The sequence below is a fragment of the Diprion similis genome, chromosome 12 (genome assembly GCF_021155765.1).
Source record: "Diprion similis isolate iyDipSimi1 chromosome 12, iyDipSimi1.1, whole genome shotgun sequence".
In the NCBI taxonomy this organism is placed as follows: domain Eukaryota; kingdom Metazoa; phylum Arthropoda; class Insecta; order Hymenoptera; family Diprionidae; genus Diprion; species Diprion similis.
In genome coordinates, this window is record NC_060116.1 from 11,335,891 (window position 1) to 11,359,768 (window position 23,878).

The following is a 23,878-nucleotide window of genomic DNA, read 5'->3' on the forward strand; positions in this document are numbered from 1 at the left end:
GACGAAAACAAATTTCCTCATAAATTCAATATGGCGACTGAAACTATTGCAAAGCTTGTTCGAAAATCTGGTTTTATTGTTTGACTACCAATTACTCTTCCTCTAACTATTAGAAAAAAAAAATAAAGATATCGAAAAATTTCAATTTCAATATATTCTACACGTATAAGAACGTAATTCGAATAAATTGAGCGAGCGAACGACGCGCCGCTGCGTGGGTTCGGCGCTTCGCCGTCAGACGGCGCCACCGTCGAATCGCACAGGCGCAATCCAGCCTTAGTCAAAGGGAAATATCAATGGGAGGGCAGAATGTAAGATGGCGGACTGCGAGTCGGAGGTGCAGCGTCCGCCTACGAGGGATGACGGAATGAACACGACAGTGACGATGATGAACAACGGGCGGGTGCCGCAGCACCCGAGTCCCTCGGTGAATCCCTCCGCGCAGGGACCGCGGTGTGTTACGATATACAAGACAGAAACCGGGTTTGGTTTCAACGTGCGCGGTCAAGTCAGCGAAGGCGGACAGCTGAGGAGCATCAACGGGGAGCTTTACGCACCGCTGCAACATGTCAGCGCTGTGCTACCCCAAGGCGCCGCCGAGAAGGCCGGAGTACGCAAGGGTGACAGGATCCTCGAAGTGTGAGTAGACGAAACAGATACCTTAAAAACCATTCGACATTTAAGCCTGCGACCGGTTGTCGTTACGCTTCAAAAGCCGACGAGCACCGTCGGTCGTTTATTGTTTTCGTTTTGAACGGAACGCCGATTTGATTCCACCGCGAAATTAGACCTCTGAAGGCCAGGGGAGACCTTTGTAACGATTGTAAACCTCCGGTTGAAAATCGTTCATTCACTCTTGAACACGAGGGACGGTATAGGTGTAATAAAACTCATCCGTCGTTTAAATTCTCGCGTTGTTAGTCGTCGGTCGTGTTATTGTAACACGTATTTTTTCAATCCTTACTAATCGTTGCACTGTATATGTATGCACACTGATTTTACGGCCTTTGATATATGTATAGTCAGGCATCGGTTTATAAAAGCAGGTGGCTACGAGGAGGGCGAGGATAACGTATGTGTGTATGTATGCACAGCGTGTAATGATAGCTGTTCGATTCGATAAATTTCGTAAAACAAGGGATCTCAAAACTTGCAGTTGTGTAGAGAACAAGACTCGTTTTATCGTCTCCTTGATTTCTTTTCCTATAATTATCCTTCACCGTTTCTCCTCGGTTCACTCGAAGCCATTTTTCTACGCAATCCTGGCACGTATTTCATTCCTCATTCCTTTTTCCTTATATATTATATCAACTCGTTAAACGGATCTGATCGTTCAACCGGCGTTGAAAATATTTAGCCCGCCGCGTTATAACTCGTACGTGCACGTCGTCGTTCAGGTATAGACTTTCTCGAATGATTTTTATTAAAATACACGGAATGTGTAACTACTTTGTAGTTACACTTGGCACCCACCTTCTTACGTGAGTTGCTAAACAACCTTATACCTTATACACTCTCGAGGTATTTCCACACTTCCTCCTGCAGAGACAGGTAACAGCACCGAGGTTCAATGAAACGAGTAATATTTACCGTTCTCTCTAGCTGCTCCCCTCAAGTTCTCACAATTCCTAAGGAATTATTTGCTTTGGTAATCCACATTCCATTTACTCCGACCTGATATGCCGTTAACAAAAGCATCAATGGCGCACAGTTTTTCTCTTATAACGAATCATAGATTTATTTTCATACACTCAATGCCTAGGTCGGCATGCAGATGCACAAATAAACGCGTACAGCAGCAAACAGATGCATGACAGACACGACGAAAACAGCGAGAGTGATGCGAACGAGTAACGTACAGGTGTATAGTATATATGTATAACGCGTGTTACCTAACAACAATTATTTCACGTCGTTCAACTTTACTTGCGGCAATTCATTCACGTTATATCCCAGAGCAGGTATATTGTATGTATTTCACAGTTTATACATAATCATTTCCGGCATTCATTAACGTTCCGTTATAATAATAAAAACATCTACATATCTAATAAACAAACAAACAAAGTTCTTCGTTCCGGTTTTTCTTCGCTGATCTGTGATAACGACAATTTACTCTCTTTCCACTTCTATTATTCTTAGAGGAATACTTTTCCGGGATCTCAAAGACGTTCACCGCTCTCGCTTACGTCACCTGGGTTAATTGTTGACAAATGTTTATCAACTGGCACGTAAATTTATACTGCAATATATATGTATATAGTATTGTGGTATAGTATATATAATATAACACAATATATATCTATATATACTACTATATACAAACACGTATCGATTTATCTCTGCAGATGGTTTTTACGCACTGTATATGTATTATACAAACGATGGTTGCGGTCGCACGCATTATATATATAATATATATATATACACACATACACTTTCCCATATCGATTGATTGATTACACCGGTCAACACGAATTGTGAGCCTGAGCTCTAGATGTCAGATTTTTATTTCTTCCACGTGACTAATAAAAGAAAAAATAGTTTGATTAGCTAAAGTTTGCTTTTACAGAAAGCAGAACGATATTTTAAATTTTAAGAGAAAAATATCCGTTTCTCAAACGTTTATTGTAAATAAAAATTAAACAAACTTCAGTTTTACATTCACATTACTTTGAAAATAATAATTAATTATTACACAGATTAAGAAAAAGTTTTTGGTCATAGCTATACTAACCAAAAACTTGCAGACTTATATATATACATACATTTATCAAGGTAAAAAAAGAGAAAAGCAAACTTTATAAGTAATAAGAAAAGATTATGGTTATTATTCGATATATAGAATCAAAATTTATTTATTTGAATATAAATTTGAAAAAAATAAATAAACTTCTTGCTGACCTCTGTTATATAGTCCTATCGAGCTTATTCGATACCTGCGATGATATTAATATCCCCGTAAGCATACACACACGCGGTACTACGTTATAATATCTAACTCGATGTTATTCGGGTAATTATACAATAATAGTCCAAAGAATGTCGATCAACACGGTCCGCATCCGCCCCCGCGGAAATAATAAGCGGCTGATTCGCTTAATCTGTTTTTGCACATGTGTACGTCGCTTTTCTGCCTCCCGTATCATTGTCGGCTGCTGTTGCATGATATGTATATACATGTATACATACATACGCACGCATGTCCATAACACGCGGGATAAACAGATAAATTCGTGTATGAGAAAAACAGGTTCGAACGAAAATCAGTTATTACATGAACATATGTATTAGGTCTGTAAATGAACGTACATTTATATATACATAGATCTATTCCTGCTGCTTATGTTCATTTGTAATGTAACCGACCGTGGTCGCAGAGATTCACTGCGAGCAATCAGTGGTCAGCCTCATTCCTTTGCATCTACAGTTATACACTTTCATCTCGTTCCTCACCGATAGAAGTTCGCGCGTGTGTGTGTGCGTAAAGAAATCTGTTAGGCATATACTCACTCTGTACGTATGAAAAACAAATCCTTCGATATTTACCATGCAACTCGGATCTAATCATCGTTTAACGCGTCAGATAATCATCGAGAACACGTTTATCGAATTATTTCAACGATAAGTATGCGCCGTGAGAAGGAATGGAATGGAATGGAATGGAATGGAATGGAATGGAATGGAAGAGTGCAATGAAGCGGGAATTACACATCGTCGAGAAACCGGTCGACGCACGCCGAGTGACCGTCGATCCTCGCGGATGCTGCTTCTTGATGCAGGGGTCCATGACCTTGCGAACGATCGTTTCACCGCGAGTCTCGAGGAGCCAAACAATCCGATCTAATGTGTACTACGAAAGTACTGTTGGACAATGCTCGAATACAACCGCGTACACCGATTGTTCTTTAATAATACACATATGCCGTGGAGGAGGGAGAACATAGTGGTCACATGTGAGGATCTTCACAGGCATGACGTTCAGTCTTTGGACTATCCAACAGCGTACCGGACAAAGATAGAGATTGCCAGAAGCATCTTGGGACCATTTTTTAATCAGGAGTTTAAACCTGTTTCGCCAACCGACTAACTTCAATTTATTGTGCTGCACCGGGTTTAAGTTCGCGACGTTAATTGTTAATAAACTATGCATTATTAAAAAATGATTAAAATGTTTTTTTCGGCTATGTAAGATTGCCTGAAACGACGAGGTTTAAGTTAGTAACTTTACTTTAGCTATCCGTGTTTGTGAAAACTGTTAGTTCGCACACTCTCAGGATTTTGACTGATATATTAGAAATATGAGAAGTACAAATTGTCGAATTACATATGGAACGCGGTAATAACTGTAACCGGCCTACGAATCTTTAATCTGTAAATTGATATTCAGGTCATGCTGCAATCAAGTTGCCAATCATAAATGCCGCAGTCAGGGCACGGATCATATATTGTATGTATGCAGAAGATGGTGTCTACGGGGTCGATTCTCGTGAAGCAGCGTACTTACATTCAAGCACAGTCTATCAGAATTGCATGTGACACCATTTTTATGGGAATATATTATAACGCACTTTTGCAGACGCTGCGAAAATTCGCAATGCGGAATGCAGGCAAGATTGCGGTTCATGTTTTTACTTGAAAGAAGTGCGACGTCACTTTGGAGACAGCTTCAATTATCCACGATATATGGATGAGGTACGGTTTTTCGGTAACTTACTTCCTTCAGACGTTGTAAGATCATCCAATTTCCTTCTTTCTCTCAAGAGAATAATGGCGTGTTGGTGAAATTGGAAAAAAAAAATTATCTTCAATCTTCATAGAAGTACGTTTTTTCAATTTTGCACTGCACGAAAGTCGAGAATGTTTTGCAATACTTTTGTCTAAAGTTCCGACGCTAGTTTCAACGAAAATTAGAGACGTCATGGATCTTGTTGATCCATCGTTAGGTATATCTATAGAATATTTGACAGAGTAAAATTCAATGTGTGCTGTGTCAATACGTGTAAAAATATAATCACGTCTTTTTGCGTTTTCTATTTCTCGATCACTTATCGTTATCAACAGATAATTAAAATTATTTTCACTAAATGCTGCTATGTTTCTGCTTTAATTTTCAAATAATCATGCCCGCCTTACAGTAAAGTATACCGTATAATAATATAGCCGCGTCTAGATATTATAAGACGTGATAACGAAACGTTTTTATTTTTTTAGTCGTCTTTCTTCGGGCACTTTGTTTTCGCTAATGTGCAATTAAACGTGACTGCTATCCAATCTAAAAATAGTACTTCAGAGACTTAAAATTCACTTAGAACACTTGAGATAAACTATCCTAAGACAAAAAAAATCATTCGCTTCGAATCAATTATGCACAGACTTCCTCATTTTATTCTGATAAAATACAGCTGACTTCGACGAATTCGATAACATTTTTAAGTAATTCAATTAACTGTACATATCACATCAAATATTGTAATGTACCGCATAGAGGAATGCGAGATATCGTTCTATCGAAATGAAATTACAATTTCCGTATGTATATCTACGTTAGGGAATTTCGTTTTTCAAATATTTCTTCACAATTGTATTCTATTCGTATCTTTAACAACGACGCGACGCGATGACGGGGTGTGAAAAAAAAACGTGCCGAACGTGCCTTGCACTTTATCACGACGTTGCAGTTCCGCATTCCATGTACTCGTGAGATAAAAAGGGTGCGCGGCAAAGCGAGGGGAAAGAATGTAGACTTTTTCCTTCAATGCTTTGTATTGAGGAAGGTAAAGACATGTTAAAATAAAAATTTTCTAAAAATTAAAAACGATCTATACGAACGGTGAAGGAGCAAACAATAATAAGATTTGTTAATATATGTTCGGCACATGCTTAGAGAAATTGTCGTAAGCTATCATCGTTGTTATTATTGTTATTATTATTAATAATAAAAATAATTTATAAGGGTGCCCGAAGGATGAATCGATGTATACGCGTATTTGACAGGGGCTGCTGCAGTAATTACGCAGCGTTTATACACACATAATTCGGTACACATATGTGTTTGTGTATGTGTATGTATGTATGTATGTATGTATGTATGTATGTATACTTTTGTCAACGACTCCCCGCGTGTCGATAAAACCTTTGATAAACGATTTCATTGAACGGGTGCGGAGAACAAGGCCATAGTGGAGGTGCTTTTAAGGGAACGAGGCTGAAGTTATATGAGTATTATAACGTTGGAAACGTTTCGAAACGTTGAAACAAAAATTACCATTTTGCACCTTTAGAATACCTGAAGAAGTTTAATTTGCAAAGGCTCAGTTTGTTAATGTTATATTAACAGTTTAATAAATCTCAAATAATCTTAAAGTTACTGAATAACGACTTTTTTCAAAGATCCATCATTGAAATAATGTGAGGAGGAGGAACGGACACCCGATAATACCGACGACACGTGTCTTTTTGTTCTTTTATTTTACTGCAACTTTGTGTTGAATAAACGTTCGGAAAATTTGTATTTTTCATTCCGTTATTACCGTAGGTTTGATGAATTTATGACTGACAAATCTGCTAAGGTATTTCCATGTAACGGAACGCATTGTTGTTATTTTTTTAATTAAGGTATTTGAGTGAAAACATGATAGGTTTTACACAATCGTGGTGTCCGCGTGCATCGAAAGGTGTAAAAACTTGTATTTATCGACTTAATTCTACCTATAATTGTATTTAAAAACAAATTATTCGTTCAGAGGAGAATTTCGGGAAATAATTTTTGTAGACGTATAAATTGTATTATATTATATTAATGTTGGAAGAAGATCTGCAGGATCACGAGAAAAGGGAAAGGCGAATTTGTAAGTAAAAAAAGAATAAAATAATCGCAGCCTTGCATTAAACAATATTACTGATTCACGTGTGAAATTCTGTTATAATTTATCACGATTTGCGGTAGCCAATGTTTGTACTAAAAATAAGATAATCCTAAAGTAGTGTCAAACGCACAGCCGGAAAAAGCTTGAGCCTGTTGACCGAATGATAAAACGTTTAATTTATATTATTAGTAATGAGATAAGCACTAAATTAAAAAATGCGACTGATTCACCGCTTCAGATTTGTTTAACAATCGACTCGGCAAAAAAAATTTTGAGATCTGCTGCTAAGGATAAATTCATCGGCGAATTTCTTGGACGGATTTTTTGAAACAGATAATTTAATGAGTCAGAATTCTTCGGATCTTGTAATTGATTAGTGACAAAATTCGTAGACGTAAGTACTTATTACGTTTGTCCCACGCTTTTTAATAATCACTCGCCGCCACGCTTCCGCAGCGTGTAAATTTGCATTTTTATTTCTGGCAAAAAGGTGATGATGAGGCGGTGGTGTGGATTGATTGGGTTACATCGCATATGACGTGTTACAATATCGCAGAGTCCGCTGCGTGGCTGTATTTCATTCGTATAATAATAATATGTAATGCAGTGTAGTATAATATTATATTTACGCCTGCACGAAACACTTTCTTTCAAACAGAAACTCTGCGCGTGTATATTATTACGTTGTAATTTGCGCTCCCATTGCCGTCTTGAAAGGTTTCAGATTTATTATGTCATAATATGTACGGAAGAGCTTTTTTTCCATATATATATATATATATATATAAGGCATTCTACCCCAAACCGACGTTATTTATTTTTAAGTATTGTGTGGACTGTATAAAAAATCATTTTTCAACGACTTTGAAAAATTTTCGTCAATTCTTTGTTAGAAATATAAAAAATTTTGAGATCTAGATGGAAATAAGCAAAGTTTTGGTTTAGAAGTTGCAAGTGGAATAAGTAATTAAAAAGTGAGAAAAATTGAATAAAATAAAAATTTCTAAAATACAAATTTATATTTTATACGTTTTTTCTCGCTTTTCAATTACTTGTTTCGCTCAATGAGAAAAATTTGAAGCCAATCCATTACGACTATCGATTCGATAATTAGGTTTTCGTGTTTTTCGGAGCAGTAAGAATCAAAACCGTGGTTCGAAAAATCTGAAAGCCGGTGAAAATTATATTATTTTTTTTACACACACTATACACCATTTTTGAAAATAGACAAAAATTGCCGCTGGTGAAGATCACACTCAGGTCGATATGGTGTGGAATGTCTCATATACACATCGAGGAATATAATATTATATCTGGCAGCGTATATTGGTGAAAAAATTACAAAGGTGCAAAGTTTATTCGAGGCACGTCATTCGCCTTTCGCCTTGCACTCTAAATATTTTCAACATCCGAAAGTCAGTCAAACTAGCTCTGTTTTATGCTTATACCGGAAGTATATATACATGCATGTATATACACACGTACGTATACCTAGTTTGCAATCTGACTTCCAACTGTTATTAGACACACCGTGTTGTTTCGTAACACTGCAAAAACTCAGATTCATCGCCAAACATGCATGTCACTTAACTGCGATACGCGACACATATATATATATATATATATATATATATATATATATATATATATATATATATATATATATATATATATGTTTATACTTGTAGGCGTATCTAGGCGTATAATTATATTTTTAGCCTGCAGATAGTTATATTGATCTCGATGAAAATAACCCGAATAATAAATATCGACTGATTAATTATTGATTCGCTGACGCTCCCTTATTTGTAATCAGCCTTCGGGAATTGAATATTGCAACGTTAAACTTCACCGCAATCTTTTCCGGCTTCCGGGACGTTGTATAACTTGCTTAAATATATATATATATATATATATATATATATATATATATATGTATATTTTTTTTCCGACACTTTAACATTAATTTACAATTTTTCACCTCCAATAACCAATTGAGAGAAATTTGAAAAATATTCGAATTCAACTGACGATGAATGTAAACAGATATACAGTTTTCATCATTTTTTCGAAATGTAATTTTATATTTAATAATTATTAGTACATGCGGAAAACTTTCTTACTTCATGCAAATATTCTGTATGTTTGGCGAATGCGCCTCACATGAGCTTTACTCAATTTTACGATGTATAAGGTGTTTAGAAAAAAAAAAAAAAAATTCTTGCAAATAGATTCAAGAGTTTCATTTAGGTATAAAAATACACCTGTTCAAATTTTTAATATTAATATTAAAAGGCTGAGCGTCGTAATTTTATATTTTCCGTGGGAATAACTGATTTTTATAACTAGCCAACGATGCGTCGTACAGAAAATTCACAGACATGTTTTTGTAGCGAATTGAGCGCTCTACAAAAAAGGTCTCTTATCACTTTATGATAAATCTACTCTTTTGAAAGTTATTTAAAGACATTCTTTCTAAAGCGTTCAATTCTCTAGTTATAAAAAAATCAGAAGGGGCAAAAATCATTTTTCCCACGTTATTCTTACGGAAAATAGACGAGTCCAATGCGCAACCTTTTAATGTTAATATTATGAGCTAAAATTTGAACAGGCATATTTTTATACTTAAATGAAACTTTTGAATTTGTTTCCAAAAAAAAATTTTTTTTTTTTTTTAATAGAGCACGTATAGATGCATGGGCGTGTGTGTGTGTTTATGTTTATCGCGTACGCAACTAATTAGTGAATAACTTGTATATACTATACATATATGGATAATGTGTGATGCATACGTAAAGTAAAAAGAATAATAATAGAAATTATTTGAATCGAATTGAATCGATCATTATTCATATTTTGAGGATTAAATGATAATTCATTTTATTCGCGATAATCAATCGCGCATTCATTATACTATTGTTAATGCAAACTGAACTGTCTGCAGACGATGTGCCAATTGAAGTTTGCGTCATTTCCACCTCACGAATGATGCATCGCTAGCAGATATGACGCACTTCTAACGTAGATAAAAATGATAAAAGCTCTTTCAAGCTCTGAGCGGAAAATTTTATTTCCGCCCTCTACTCCGGACGAGTATCTTCTGTAAATCCATTGTAGATGACGATGGTGGACGTATAATTTACCGTATTTCAGCGTGTGTAACGGTAATTTTAGATAGAGAGAATTAGCGAGCTTCGTCCCCTTTAATTTTCTACTGGGTAAATCGGAAGCCTTCCTTTGAGCAATCGACGTGTGTTTACGTAGTTTCAATTTCCGTTTGATAACTCAGGGGGGAAAGAACTTTCCCTGCGACCCTGACTCGCGTATATAATGTCTCGTATATGGCATATATATATATATATATGGTATGTATAACCCGATATCCTCGCGTGACGTTTCTCGATTAACCTTCTATGTTATATATTGTAGTTTCATACATATGTATAAGCCGTAGTACGCACGTGAATGAGTAAATGATGCGGTTCTGGCTATAAGGTACGCACCGATGTAGAAGTTCCGCTGGATTTTATAGATATCGCAAAAGTGTGTGTTTGAAATTATACTCGAGATTTGAAGAAATTCATTTTTGTACACGTATATATAATATGCATGTTAGTATCACATTTTTTCAGTCTACATAATATATTTCCATTTGAATATTTTTTTTCAATCGCAATAAATAACAGCGCCAGTTTGATTAAATATTTCATTGATCGTATATAAATATATATGTTATAGTGAATGAAGAATTTGTTTTATTCGGTCAAACTTTTTTCCGGGTGTTTAACATCCCCGTGGGTGTATCCTATAATGATAAAGTGACGCGTGGGTGTCCATCGATTACCCCACGCTCTCAGACTTTCGGGGGTAATTTAACCCTTCACAGCTGCTGCTGCAGAACGAACCGCGAGTAGAATCCAAAGCCGTGCGGGGATAATTAGAGCCTCAGGGATGGTCACGGACTTCGGTTTCTCTGACGGTCGAAATTCATCCAAATAACCTTGCAACCAACCTATTGTATGTATAATTTACTCGTAGGTACTAATAGATAGGAATATACACCTAGTATTACTATACAATTTTTGAATGGAAATGATTGCGCCATTGATCGGAAACGTCAGCTATGCACACGTGGGTATAATAACTTTTATATATATAGAGCATTATACTGCGGACTTTTCAGACCTTCTATATCTCTGCCAATTATCCTTTATTTATAAATTGTTCGTGTATAGGTGTACACATGTATATATATATATATATGTAAGATGTTATATATATATATAAGTATCTCTGTACCTGTACATGGACATCATCGCTTTGTCGTGCAAAAAGTTCGACATATATATATATCTTTCGCATTGTGCAGAAATTGAGAAAGCATATCGTGCGCGATTACACAAGTTGTTTAAATTAGTGAAAGGCATATAAAGTAACGTACTAAAATCTCGTTTATTACTTAAGAATCGTTTTCTGTCGTATGTAGCATCGAAATTATAAACTTTCAATCTCTCATTCGTGTTAGATATATTTAATTCAATTATTTATAATTATTAGTCTTATACACGAGCTGCGTAAATATTTTTTCTTTTAAAAACTATCATGCATTAAAAAAAAGTACCTTACAAATGCGGTTTATCTTACAATAATATATCCCTTGCTTGGTACTAATTATGACGCTGGTACGATATGTAGATTATCATGTAGATGTAGGTATACAGAGTTTTTATCACGTTATTATTTGTATATATACTATATGTGTATCTTAGATCTTGAATTACCGACTCATTTTAAACATACGCATCGCCGTCCCACGCGGTGATCGTTCAATAATTTTCCGCAACGCGGCGCTGATGAACGAAACTGCAATGTCGTGACTGTATTTAGGGGAGGATGGAGCACGACGGCCCCCCTTCAAAAAATGATAAATAAAAAAATTTCGATCCATTTTTCCCAGTGTATGATAAATTCGCCTGAAATAGCCTAAGTGGATTAATACTCTAAATTTACAACACTAAAAAAAAAAAAAAAAAATTCTAGTTGATAAATTAGGCAATTATTTTCTAATTATTTGAAGTTGATTTGAGAGGTGGGGCGACAAAAATTTGTCAACACCCTAAATAAGGGACACCCTAATATACATGTAATTTTACGGAGAACTTATTGCGAGGAGAGTTAATGGTGAATTTCATTTATCGTTATACGCCAAGTTACGGTGGAAAATACTGCACCGAATACTATACAGTTGGAACAACGAATCTCGCGACAGACGGAGCGAAAGCTGAAACTTGATACTAATGAGACCCCACCGGATGGCCCTGCAGAAAAGAATAAAAACAAAAGAGACGGGGTTGGTTCTTATCGTTAGTACCGCTACACTGCCAGCGTGCTTTTACGGGCTTACAATCACTCGAAAGGTTTCACCTGAGTTTGTACAGCGGAGAGTCGCCCGAGCGAAGCGTACAAGTCGGTCCCGAAAAATATGGAAAATTACTGCGGTAAAAAATGCAGGATTTCTGATAAACGTTTAAAAAGAAAAGGGAAAAAAATAATTTTTTTTTCATTGCAAGCGTCAGAGTAATTGATAAAAGAAATAAAATTTAATAGTAAATGCGGTTCAATAATGCAAAAAATGGTTTGGTAGATTCAATATATTGTTACAAAAATTTCAATCCTTGTACTTGCTTTATTCTTATCTGCAGTATTTAACTGTTGGACTGTTGGTGTTTAATTAATCAGGGTGATACTTGTACGAATGAGATTGAATTTGTATCTGGAATGAAAAGTCAAGGCGATTTAAAAACAATAAAAAAGTAAAAAATAATAAGGACGAGGTTAGTTTCGCTTGAAAATTTATAACTACAGCTGCTAAGTCGAAATGAAATTATTACTGACAATTTTAACTTGTGAGTCAACACTCGAAGCTGTTACCATGGTTTGATATAGATCTCGAAAACTATCCTGTATAGATAAAAAAAAATGGAGTTTCTGTGGTCAGTGTTGCGTATAGATTGATTATTTCTTCTAAGATGTAACTGTAATCAATACTGTCGGAAATCTAACGACTGTTTTCCAATCACACTTATCCACTATGCGTTTTGGATTGCGTTGATTCACGTGATGATGAATGATATCGAGATAAGCTCTGATAATGAGTCAGTTTTATGACGATCAATGTTACATGTGACAAGAATTTGAGATTGCGAGTAAGATTACACTGTCATAATTTTAATTCTACCTATACTTTCAACCAAAACGAAAGTGTGATACATACTTACCTCTATAAGTGTGTATTTAAAAATCTGACGTCGTCACATTTATTTTCAAGCATTTGTCAGCTGATTTACATACATTCGTTCCTCTTCTTTTCAGGTATTTTTTTAAAAGTTTTTTTTTTTGCTGATAATCGAAACCCTTTTTTTCTTTGTTATACTCCACCTCGTCGATCCGTCGAGGAATGAAGAACGAGAGGATTTCGCGAAAAGCACATTCGAACGTGTGAATACACCACGCACATATTTTTTTTTTCCTCCCTCTTTTCTTTTGGTAAACTCAATTTTCTACCCATAGAAGTAAATTCTATACCAATGAAGGAATCACGAACGTGTATGAAATTACTTTCCCTCGTCTGTTATTACATGTGTGTGTACACACGTTATACTATACGTGTACATAACATGTCTACAGATTTGCGTCAGTTGTATACATGTATGTACGAATCTTACTTCTTGGCCTGATTTTCCTTACAAAAATCTTATTTTCATCCTCTTACTTATAAATAAGGAAACGCCACCTCCGTCAACCCGGAAGCGACAGCTTTTTTTACACGGACAAAGCGTTCTTTGATGATGGGAGAAGAAAATTGTGTCTCGCGGCGTTTCAGACGTCTCGGAGTTCCTCGGCAATTACGCTCGTGTGCTGCAGAGATTCTTCGTTAAGCTCTGAGCAATGCCAATTGCAAGTAATAAAAATACATCAGAGATTTTTTCGACGTTTCTTGACTGTAGGAATAATTCGCTGATTAATCGCTGTAATCGAAAAAATTCGGTCTTCATCGTCCAAAATCATCCCAATCTTAGAAATTCAACCCTTTGCTCAGGAAACCTGAAACTAAAATTATTATTCTGGCTATTGATTAGCATACTTATTCAGCGAAAAAATCTGCTTTGTGTTTTCAGTCGTCGTTATGCATTTGTATTTCCAGTTTCACGCGTGTTTAAGCCAACAAGCCAACAAGCCTCTACGAAAAACACAGATCGTCGATGCCTTTTTCTTTTTTTTCTTCGATTTGTGTATCGAACCACGCCTCCCTTGTCGTCCAATCGGAGAGTAGAAACTTTCACTCTTGGAATTCAACGCGGTCGATCGTCGAGACCTTCAAAACCTGCACCATTCCCCTTCATTTCAATCTGCAATGTTTGAGGAAAGACTACCTACCTCACCGCGTATAAGATCGAAAGACCGAAGAGAGTGTCCGTTTCGTTGTGGGAAACTAATTCTATTCTGCGTGTGTGGCCGGGTTCACGTCGTCTTTCTTTTCTAACTTTTGGAAATTGAAAAAGTTATATTTTACCCGCAGACTTTTCGACAATTCGCCATTCTTTTTATTGTAATTTATATTTTTCCGACAAAAGTGTGAAATCTTACATCGAAACTTTCGCGTTACACCGCGACGCAAACTTCCAATATTGAAAGTGTGCATGGAAAACTATACTGTGAATTATCATATATTTTATGAGAAAACCTCTTCGTTCTCATACTCGTGCAGGGAAAAATATATCTTGATATTCTTCACTCAAAAGTTTAGTTCATTTTCTTTCTTTTTTTTTTTTTTTTTTTTTTTTCTTTATATCTTATTCCATTTGCAATTATCTTATTGTTAGTCCTTTGTCGCGGTGAAGGAGCTCTTTGTGAATTAATTATCTCGCGTCGAGGACGAACATACAGGTGCGTTGTATGTATGTTCTTTTTTTTTTCTATCTCATACTCGCGGTCCTATTTTTGACCGATCTAGACCTCGTTCGGCTCTTTGGAAGATTTAAGCCGATTTTTTAATAAAAAAATTATTTTTTAATGTATTTAATGTACACTAAAATATATAGTGTATTGAGAAAATTTATCGTTACACGTGATATATATATATATATATACTCCAAAGTGACTTTAGAGTTCTATTTTTAAACCGATCATTTTGTACAATATAGAAGAATATTTATTTTTTATGCGATTTTCGATACTGGCAATTGACATTTTTTATCACCCCAATTAACGAAATTCGCGCTGTGTGTTGCAATATTTGCACTTTATAAATACAGAGATAATATTACATCTGCTGCACTGTTGATATATATATTTTTGTTTTATTTTTATGTTTCTTTTAAGGTATTTCTTTCCTTTTCTTTCGTCAGTCTTTCGCTAAGATCATCAAGTATATACGCAACACAAACACGTATTAAACGATTCGTGGGTGTATTTCTTCTCAAACTAAATATCGCAAGCTCATTAATTTATTTTTCTTCAAACACCTCCAATGTTCACTCTCTCTTTTCGAATCGTGTATGTACAACATTGCATGCACAAACTTCTCTGTGTAGGTTATAGATTATGCGAAATCGAGAGGGGCTTGAACAGATGACGACCACTCGATAAACTCGTGTTGCTCATTATACGTATTAATAAGCTCCAACATCATTGTATGGAGCAATTGCGTATGCGCTTCTTGTGGTGTTGTGCCAGTCCCGTCCCGTCGTCGTCGTCGTCGTCGTCGTCGTTATCGCCTATCAATTCGGACTCTCTGTTCGGTCGACGTTGCGCGTCTTCGGAGAGTACATCATCAGACTCGGTGCCAGAATGACCCGATCCAATTGATTATTGTGATTAGAGAAAGGGAAAAGATCAAATCTATTAAAAGTAAGACATGCTGTCTTGTCACGTGACTGCGGTTCAGTACGACTGGGCGAAAAGTAAACGGCGATTGAGGCAATTGGGTACTCATGTCAATGGAAATTTTCAACTTGATGTTATATCTGCGAAGGAGTAAGTATATCATAGCATGTAATGTATACATTACTATCGCGTTTATCGATCGGGAATTTTCCCACTCACTTTCAAATATGTAGCAGGGCAGCGTTTATGTTCGTTCCTATATATAACATGATTCTTGTTTTATGTTTATTTTTTAGTTATTTTCTTATTTTATTTATTTTTTTATTTTTTTCCTTCGCATCTTTCGTACTTGAATTTCAATTCAAACGTTTGTACATCGGTATTATCTCACCGTCGATTTATACGCAAATAACTGCAACACCACTTTCGGTATTAAGTTCAGTTATGTTTATGTTTCCGATAAGTTCACATCTGGATTTCGGAATATTTTGTTCGCGATAAACTCCGTTTGATAGTTTAAAAAAAAATTTATTCGCGCATATTTCAATCCGCTGTATATGAACGTTATGCTGCCCGTTTATGTATAATAAACAAACCGAGTATTTTATTTCTGTATAAGAATACGAGAGTCGGAATATAAAAAGATCAACAATCTACGCCGTTTCTCCTTTAATAAAATTTATTTTTCAACATTTTAATTTTCTTTTATTACTTTATCTACTAACGAGTAGTATTTTTCCGTTCTACAGATAAGTTTAATCACTGTGCAGGGATTCCGGCTTTATATATATATATATATAGTACGTTTATGTATATCCTATTAACATACTTTTCTATTTGAAAATTGATCAATATCATCAGACCATACTGTTTAATCGTTACGTTTTATCGGATTACGTATAAGTTTCATTTTCAGATATTATCGAGCAAGGACATTACAGTCTGAAAACTCACGATGATTCTACACACACCGACATACACACACACACCATATATAATGTAAAATTGAAATTTATAATTCGCTGTACACATAATCATTTATTTTAACTTGATGCAAGAGTTTTTTTTTTTTTTTATCATTTCCCGTTATCGCTCTCAGTCATTGCATATACCTGTACCTCACCTTAAAGAGGTATCGTGCGAAGCTTAAAAATACGGTATATACATATGCACTCCTAACTGTTGACGTCAGCCAGACTATTTATCTAGAGTTGAGTTTGCGCGGTTGAACAACATGCATTATAGATGCATAATGCCTACAGTGACTTGGATCATCTGCATTCTAACTGTTTATCCTTTATGCACCTGATTGAAATTCTTATAACCGCTAACTGATATATGACCTGCGTATTGACCAGAATTTTCAAGTTCTTTAACTCGGATCAACTGCGATGCTCAATACTTTATTGATGTACTTCATGAATATGTGTGCCATGCATTTTTTAAAATGTATACTTTTTGGCACGACTCTATGCAATTTATTAGGTTGACTTCTAACTCACGTAATAGAATAAGCAAGACATGATTGTAATGAATTCTACTAAATGGACCGCATAAAGCTTCTCGCAATTACACCAAAATGTTGATTAAGTATCATGTAAAACTATGCTTATGTTATCTGATCAGTGTAAGAATTAAGACTTGAAAACTCATAATTTCTATCCAATTTTATATATAACTGACAATGAACATTTATACCCTAAACTTTTGAATTATTCATTTCCGGTCATCTTGTTTTTATGTAAAGTATGTGACATCACAGTTTGCAGATTTTTATAAAAGAAAGGTGAGAATATTATCAAGTTTCAGTTTTTTGACCATCTTAATACATGAGCACATTACACGAGATTCCTTTCTTTTTCGTAATATTATCTATGATGCAGACGACAGCCGTAATTTAATGGGGAATGCTTACTTTGTTACAGAAATAACGTAAACGTCGAAGGAGCGACGCACAAGCAGGTCGTGGATCTGATAAAATCTGGAGGTGATGTACTCACCCTGACAGTTATCTCCGTCACGCCCCAGGAAGCTGAGAGGTTGGAACCGATCGAGGACCTGAGGTAAGTCCTCGAATTTTTTTATAATGTTCGAAATGACAAAAATTAATATTTGGAGGTACTTCATCGCGATTTTCTATTTCGTCAACGCAATAGTGTACTGATAAGACACCAGAACGTGTTTTTGTAGGGAATCGAACGCTCTACAAAAAAGCTCTGTTATCATATTACGATAAATCTACTCTTTTAAAAGTTATTTAAGGTCAAAAGGTATTTAAGAATCTTACATTGAAAGAGTAGATTTATCAAAAAATGATAAGAGACCGTTTTTGTACAGCATTCAATTTCCTACAGAAATACGTTCTAGTCTCATCAGTACACTAATGTATTAACAAGTTATAAAATTCCAAGGTTCAAAAAAATTTTCCCATGTTATTCAAACAGGAAATAGAAAATCGTGATGAAGCACTTCCAAATGTTAATATAAAGAGCTAAAATTTGGACAGCATCGTTTTTTCGTCATTTCGAACAATATTTTCAACTTTAATTTTGAAAAATAATTATCGATCTTTTTCATACAATCTAGTGTACATATAATGAGTTGCAAAAAGAATTTGACAAATTCACATAAAATGAACTTTTGAGAATTTTCGGCACCTTTATCGTATACTGTTTTTTTAGAATTCTACACAGTAGATTAGGTAAACCTTCGTTGTAAAACACCGTGATAATCATCTGCGTCACCATTTTTAGCTACGCGTCTGTCGACTACAGCGAAAAGAGATCCCTGCCGATTAGTGTACCGGATTATCATGTCCGAGAACGCAAGCATGAACGATATGTCGTCTTCAACGTCCACATGGCAGGAAGGCATTTGTGTTCGCGGCGGTACCGGGAATTCGCAGCTCTTCACATGGCCCTCAAGAAGGAATTCATTGGATTCAATTTCCCGAAGTTACCTGGAAAATGGCCCTTTCAGTAAGTTATTCTCATATTTTACATAGTGGAAACATTTTTTCATCTCATCTTTAATACTGATTCACCATATGCGATGGTAATAATTCATAGTATTATTAACGATGTAACATTCAAAGATGTTTAAATTTATAGCAAAAACAGCACAGATACGAGACATGAAAAATTCCATGATCATTTGCTACGCTGAAACAACAGACCTCTTTGTGAACTTGACCATCTTCCATTTTTCTCGTTTCTGAATAGACACGTCAATTAGAAACGAAAACATTCTAATCAAACGCTTTGAATGTAGGTTGAGCGAGCAGCAATTAGACGGCAGGCGCCGTGGCCTAGAACAGTATTTGGAAAAAGTATGTGCCGTTCGTGTTATCGCGGAAAGCGACGCTATGCAAGAGTTCCTGACTGATCGATTGGAGGAAGACGGTGACCAGGGTCCAGCAGTTGACCTCAAGGTACTTCTGCCTGATCGAGAGGTGGTCACAGTGACTGTGGCGAAGGCAGCTAATGCGAGGGACGTTTATGACGCTGTATGCTGCAGGGTTGGGCTCGATACAGACACAGCAAAGTACTTCTACCTCTTCGAAATAGTCGAGTACAATTTCGGTAAATAAAATTTATTTCGTCTTTACTTCATTCATATCTGCAAGTAAACCTTTTCTGAAGTTAAAAAGAGGTACGTTTCGATAATAAAGATTATTATTTTATTGTTTGTTAACTAACTTACCATCAGATGATATTTCAAATTATGTGTTCGATTTTGCAAATTTCTTATGGTAACTGATGTTTGTAAAGTTCATGTAAAACGGAAAGATCGACATATTTTCAGAACTCTTAATAATTCATCGAGTATTTTTATCATAATATATTCAGTAAACAAACTAATCTTTGATTTGAAAAGACCTGAGAAAGTTAGTTTTTTCTGAGTTACCTGGATTAGTTCCCGGATTGTTCTAGTTTTGGATCATTGTTTTAGTCTAGAATCGTCTTTTTTCGCCTCCTCACGAGTTATTTGTGATTACTTTCCCAAGAGTAAAATTAAATGGAAAATCTACTTTTCATATATAAAAATGAGGAATCTTTGCTGAATTTATGATTGAAAAAACTTTATACTATTTATTACCAAATTTCAGAACGAAAACTTCAACCACATGAGCATCCGCACACTCTCTACATCCAAAACTATTCGACGGCCAGCGCAACCTGTTTGGCGATCAGAAGATGGTTATTCACACTGTCAAGACCACTCAGTGAACAGGCACTGACTTGGATATTTTGGCAGGCTGTAGACGAAGTTAACAGAGGGCATATTAGTGCTGGCGAAAGATTGTACCAGCTGAAAGCTCTACAAGATGCATCGAGGAAACACGAAGTAAGGTTTTGATTGAACCCTGAGTAGAAGGTTGAAGTTAGTGGGGGCAACGTAACGGAACACGGAAAGGAAATCATTATTTTGTAACTTGAAATAGATTTCGAAGGAGTTTTGTTTGTTACATGTTTGTACGTTTTTCTTTATTATAGTTTAGTAAATTTCAGACAAATCCAAAGTAGGAAATAACGATTTTTCCAGAAAGTGCATCGTTAATTAATGTTACGAACTTCAATCTCGTATCTGGGTTTAAATTGTAAGAGAGAAAAAATTGTACGAACTGTTTAATATCAAAATTCACCGAATGTTTATACATCTCAAGCAACAATAATACGCAAATTATGACATTCTTAAAAATCTCGGCATTGATTATATTGTTTCAGTACCTGAAATTGGCTCGAGAATTGAATGGCTATGGCGATGTCGTATTTCCACATTGTGCGTGCGATTCGAGAAAAGAGGGACACGTGGTGGCTGCTGTAGGTGCAGCTGCGTTCAAACTGCATGCGTGCAAGGAAGATGGTACCCTCGAATCACAAGTTGTAGAGTTTCAATGGAGTTCAATAGCTCGCTGGGAAGTTGACGAGGAAAGCATGGCATTCTGTTTTCAGTACACAAGACCAGACAATAGACCACCCCGTTGGTTGAAAGTCTTCACGCCTTATGTGAGTTTGCACTGATAGGAATTACGAAATTTTGGAAAAGATTACATTGTATGCATATCGTTATGTGCTTTTTTTCACCTGTTTTTACAGTATACGTTCCTTTCTGACTGCTTCGATCGAATAGCAGAAGAAGCGAAGTGGGATGATCCCGGAGAATGACACAACGCCCAAGTGTAAACGTTTGGCTTTCGTTGAAATATTACTCTAACATTATCTAACGAATACCTTGGAGAAAAAAAGAAGCAAACACCTTTGGAAGACAGGTAGATGATAGGGTAAGGTATTGAATATGCCAGCACTTCGATTTACATTGGCCTATGAAGTTTAGGCACTGTAGCAGAAACGGTAAGACTTAATTGCTAAGAAACGTCAAGTATTTGATGCTGTGTTCGAATATATTCGAAAAAAACGTCGTAGTCGACCTCACTGTCTTTCGATCTCGGGATGTTTGTTCCAGTATAACAAAGTAGCCAATGGACGTAGTTCCACCAATATACATATATATTTCTTTGTTTCATTTCCTTCCCCATAAACGTTACGCATAACTCGAATTATGGTAGTGTGAAAATCTAGATACATACCTCTTCCCTCGGAACGACGCAAGTATTTTAATGTTCAGAATTGTCGTTACGGGGTATAATTAATAATAATAATAACAACAACAACAACAACAACAACAATAATAATAATAATAGTAATAGAATTGAGACAAGCGCTGAAGAACACCATTACCCATTACCGTTACCGTTATAAAGATAACAATATTAATATGAGCAACAAGCGAATGAGGGAATATATAAATGAATGAATAAATAATAAACAAATGAATACTCTTTCCTAATGAATACATATATATAGATATATATAAATGAATAATAATAGTAATATTATTGATGGTAATAAACAGATTTTAGATGAAAGTATGTAGCGAATGAATATATTCTAAATTGTCGTTAATGTTTTAAAACTTTATTGATAGTTGACACAGGTTAGTGAATCTGTGTGCGACATAATAATGATCATTATCAATTATTAACTGATCACCTACATACTAATGTTGAATGTACCTTGTAACCGTTTCGAAATACCTTACAACATGTTTGTTGAATTAGGTAGATAGGCATTAACACAATGGCCTCTTTAAAAGAAGAATATAGAATCAAATGCAACAAAAATCTGAGTTAATAAATTTTAGAAGGTAAAAGTCTACGAAAAGTATGCATTAAATTATTATTTTTTATCGCCGCGTAATGGAACCTACACCTATACATGATATGATGTCACGGGTAGTGATACTGTTGAATAGCTAATGTCTAGCTATTGCCAAGAGTATCGGTTGCAATATAAAAAATCCAAGCAACTGCAAATTGTGTTTCTTGTTTTTCCCCGTGTTGATTAGTGATTATTTAGTTGACATATACTTACACGAAAAGTTATAAACATGTTTTAACAGCATCTGCAGCTAGCTATTTCAAGTATTTTCCGAATTATTTTCAAGTAAATTATGAATTTACTAATCTGACTGTAAATAAGATTTATATAAGAAAAAAATATGCTATACGATTATCTTTATACAATAATATTATTCTTTTTTTCTTTTTACTCCTAGTTTTGGTTATAGATGATTCATGTTTGAACACTGTAACGGATTTTTTGTTCCTTTTTTATAAAATGAGAGATGAAAAAAAAATTGAAACAATTAATAAGTAATAGTAGGATCACGTCGAATTCTGCTACGGTAAGGAATCTTAGGTATAAAATTTACGGGCAGAGTTCTCGGAAATCCTCGTTAAATTGTATGTATGTATTAAACATGAATCAAAGTGGTATAATGACGGTGATGTACCTACCTGAAAAATTCGAAATACTGAAAAAATTTTGTAGAAATAAGAAATTCCTTAAAAAAGAATGAATATTTAAAATACGTATGAGTAAAGTAATTATAATATTAATATAATATTAGAAGCTGGAATAGTTGGCACATATGAAGAAGAAGAAGATTTAAATATGGTACAGAAAAATTATAATGTTGGTTATCATAACGCAAAAAACATCACCCATATTCCTGAATTATGAAAATTTCCATGGCTTTTTGTGATGTATTATTGAAAATATAATATTAGTATAATAATGATTAATTTACTCGTATAATTATAGTTAGTAAGACCATATCATTATTATTAATATCTTGTAACTTAGAGACTAGTTATTATAGTGATAATAATAATTTTCTTCGCGACATTGTCGCGCCTTAATCGAGATAAATATTTATAATACATATAAATGTATAAATATATATTCCGCTTAATGGAATGTTTGCATCGTCTTAAAAGAAAATTTCTTCTACATATTTATAATTTACCTCATTTATTCCTTCTAAATTGTAAGGCTTTGTGGTGCTTATTGATTTACAACTTATTAAGTTTCTTACTGTACCAACCAATATGTAAAGAACGAACAAATAAATAATTTTAAGTGATTACAAAACCGCGACGGTGTTTCACTCGTATTTTGGAAATGGTTCCATTGAGTCTATACCGCTGCTACGCGAACTTGTTGATCTATCTTGATAACACAAATATTCCTCAGTGAATTCATTGCCCGTCTAAATGCATTATTTTAAGTTCGCGTATAATCATTCGTACTCGTGATGATGTTTCTAAAAAAAAACGTGTTTATGAGTTCAAAAAATTCGCCGCCCGAACAGGGACTTGAACCCTGGACCCTCAGATTAAAAGTCTGATGCTCTACCGACTGAGCTATCCGGGCGCTTAATATTACTGTGTACCATACGCTATTTTTTATCAAATTAAAATTCAACACTCACAGTTGCAAAGTTTCATACGCTATTTTGTATCAAAATTGAATTCAACGCACACTTTTCGCTAAAATTATGTTATCCATTGTCAATTAATCGAATGTATTGACAATGGGCTAAAACGACCATTGTCACCTTCTTGGTTTTGCATTTTAAAGATGAATATATCGACTTATATAATAATGCTGAAAAAACGCAAATGGTATTATTATAAAATAAAAAAGAATGAAGAATTGAATCAACATTAAGAAAGCAAAACAACATCATTAAAACTTTACCCGAGTTCTACCCAGAAA

The 23,878-nt window shown here is 35.1% G+C and overlaps 1 protein-coding gene and 1 non-coding gene across 3 annotated transcripts; one reads left to right on the forward strand and one right to left on the reverse strand.

Annotated features, from left to right (window-relative positions):
- The first annotated feature begins 309 nt into the window (after window positions 1-309).
- LOC124413493 (sorting nexin-27) lies at window positions 310-21,165 on the forward strand. 2 transcript variants are annotated; one of them, XM_046894111.1, is made up of 7 exons: window positions 310-639; window positions 17,681-17,818; window positions 18,509-18,733; window positions 19,026-19,336; window positions 19,864-20,102; window positions 20,483-20,764; window positions 20,855-21,165. In XM_046894111.1, the coding sequence occupies exons 1-7, from the start codon at window positions 317-319 to the stop codon at window positions 20,921-20,923; spliced, it is 1,587 nt and encodes a 528-aa protein (XP_046750067.1). In that variant the 5' UTR covers window positions 310-316; the 3' UTR covers window positions 20,924-21,165. The 2 variants fall into 2 exon arrangements, with proteins under 2 accessions (XP_046750067.1, XP_046750068.1); XM_046894112.1 differs by lacking the exon at window positions 310-639 and adding an exon at window positions 15,738-15,905.
- A 2,295-nt stretch (window positions 21,166-23,460) lies between these two features.
- Trnak-uuu lies at window positions 23,461-23,533 on the reverse strand. The gene has a single exon. It is a non-coding gene; the product is annotated as a tRNA-Lys (tRNA).
- Window positions 23,534-23,878: the final 345 nt, after the last annotated feature.

Bases quoted from the DNA above. Each gene is read 5' to 3' on its own strand.
- LOC124413493 (XM_046894111.1), top strand. From the start codon at position 317: ATGGCGGACTGCGAGTCGGAGGTGCAGCGTCCGCCTACGAGGGATGAC. The intron at 18,734-19,025 runs GTAAGTTATTCT...CTTTGAATGTAG, and splicing joins CCTGGAAAATGGCCCTTTCA to GTTGAGCGAGCAGCAATTAG. The intron at 19,337-19,863 runs GTAAATAAAATT...ACCAAATTTCAG, and splicing joins AATAGTCGAGTACAATTTCG to AACGAAAACTTCAACCACAT.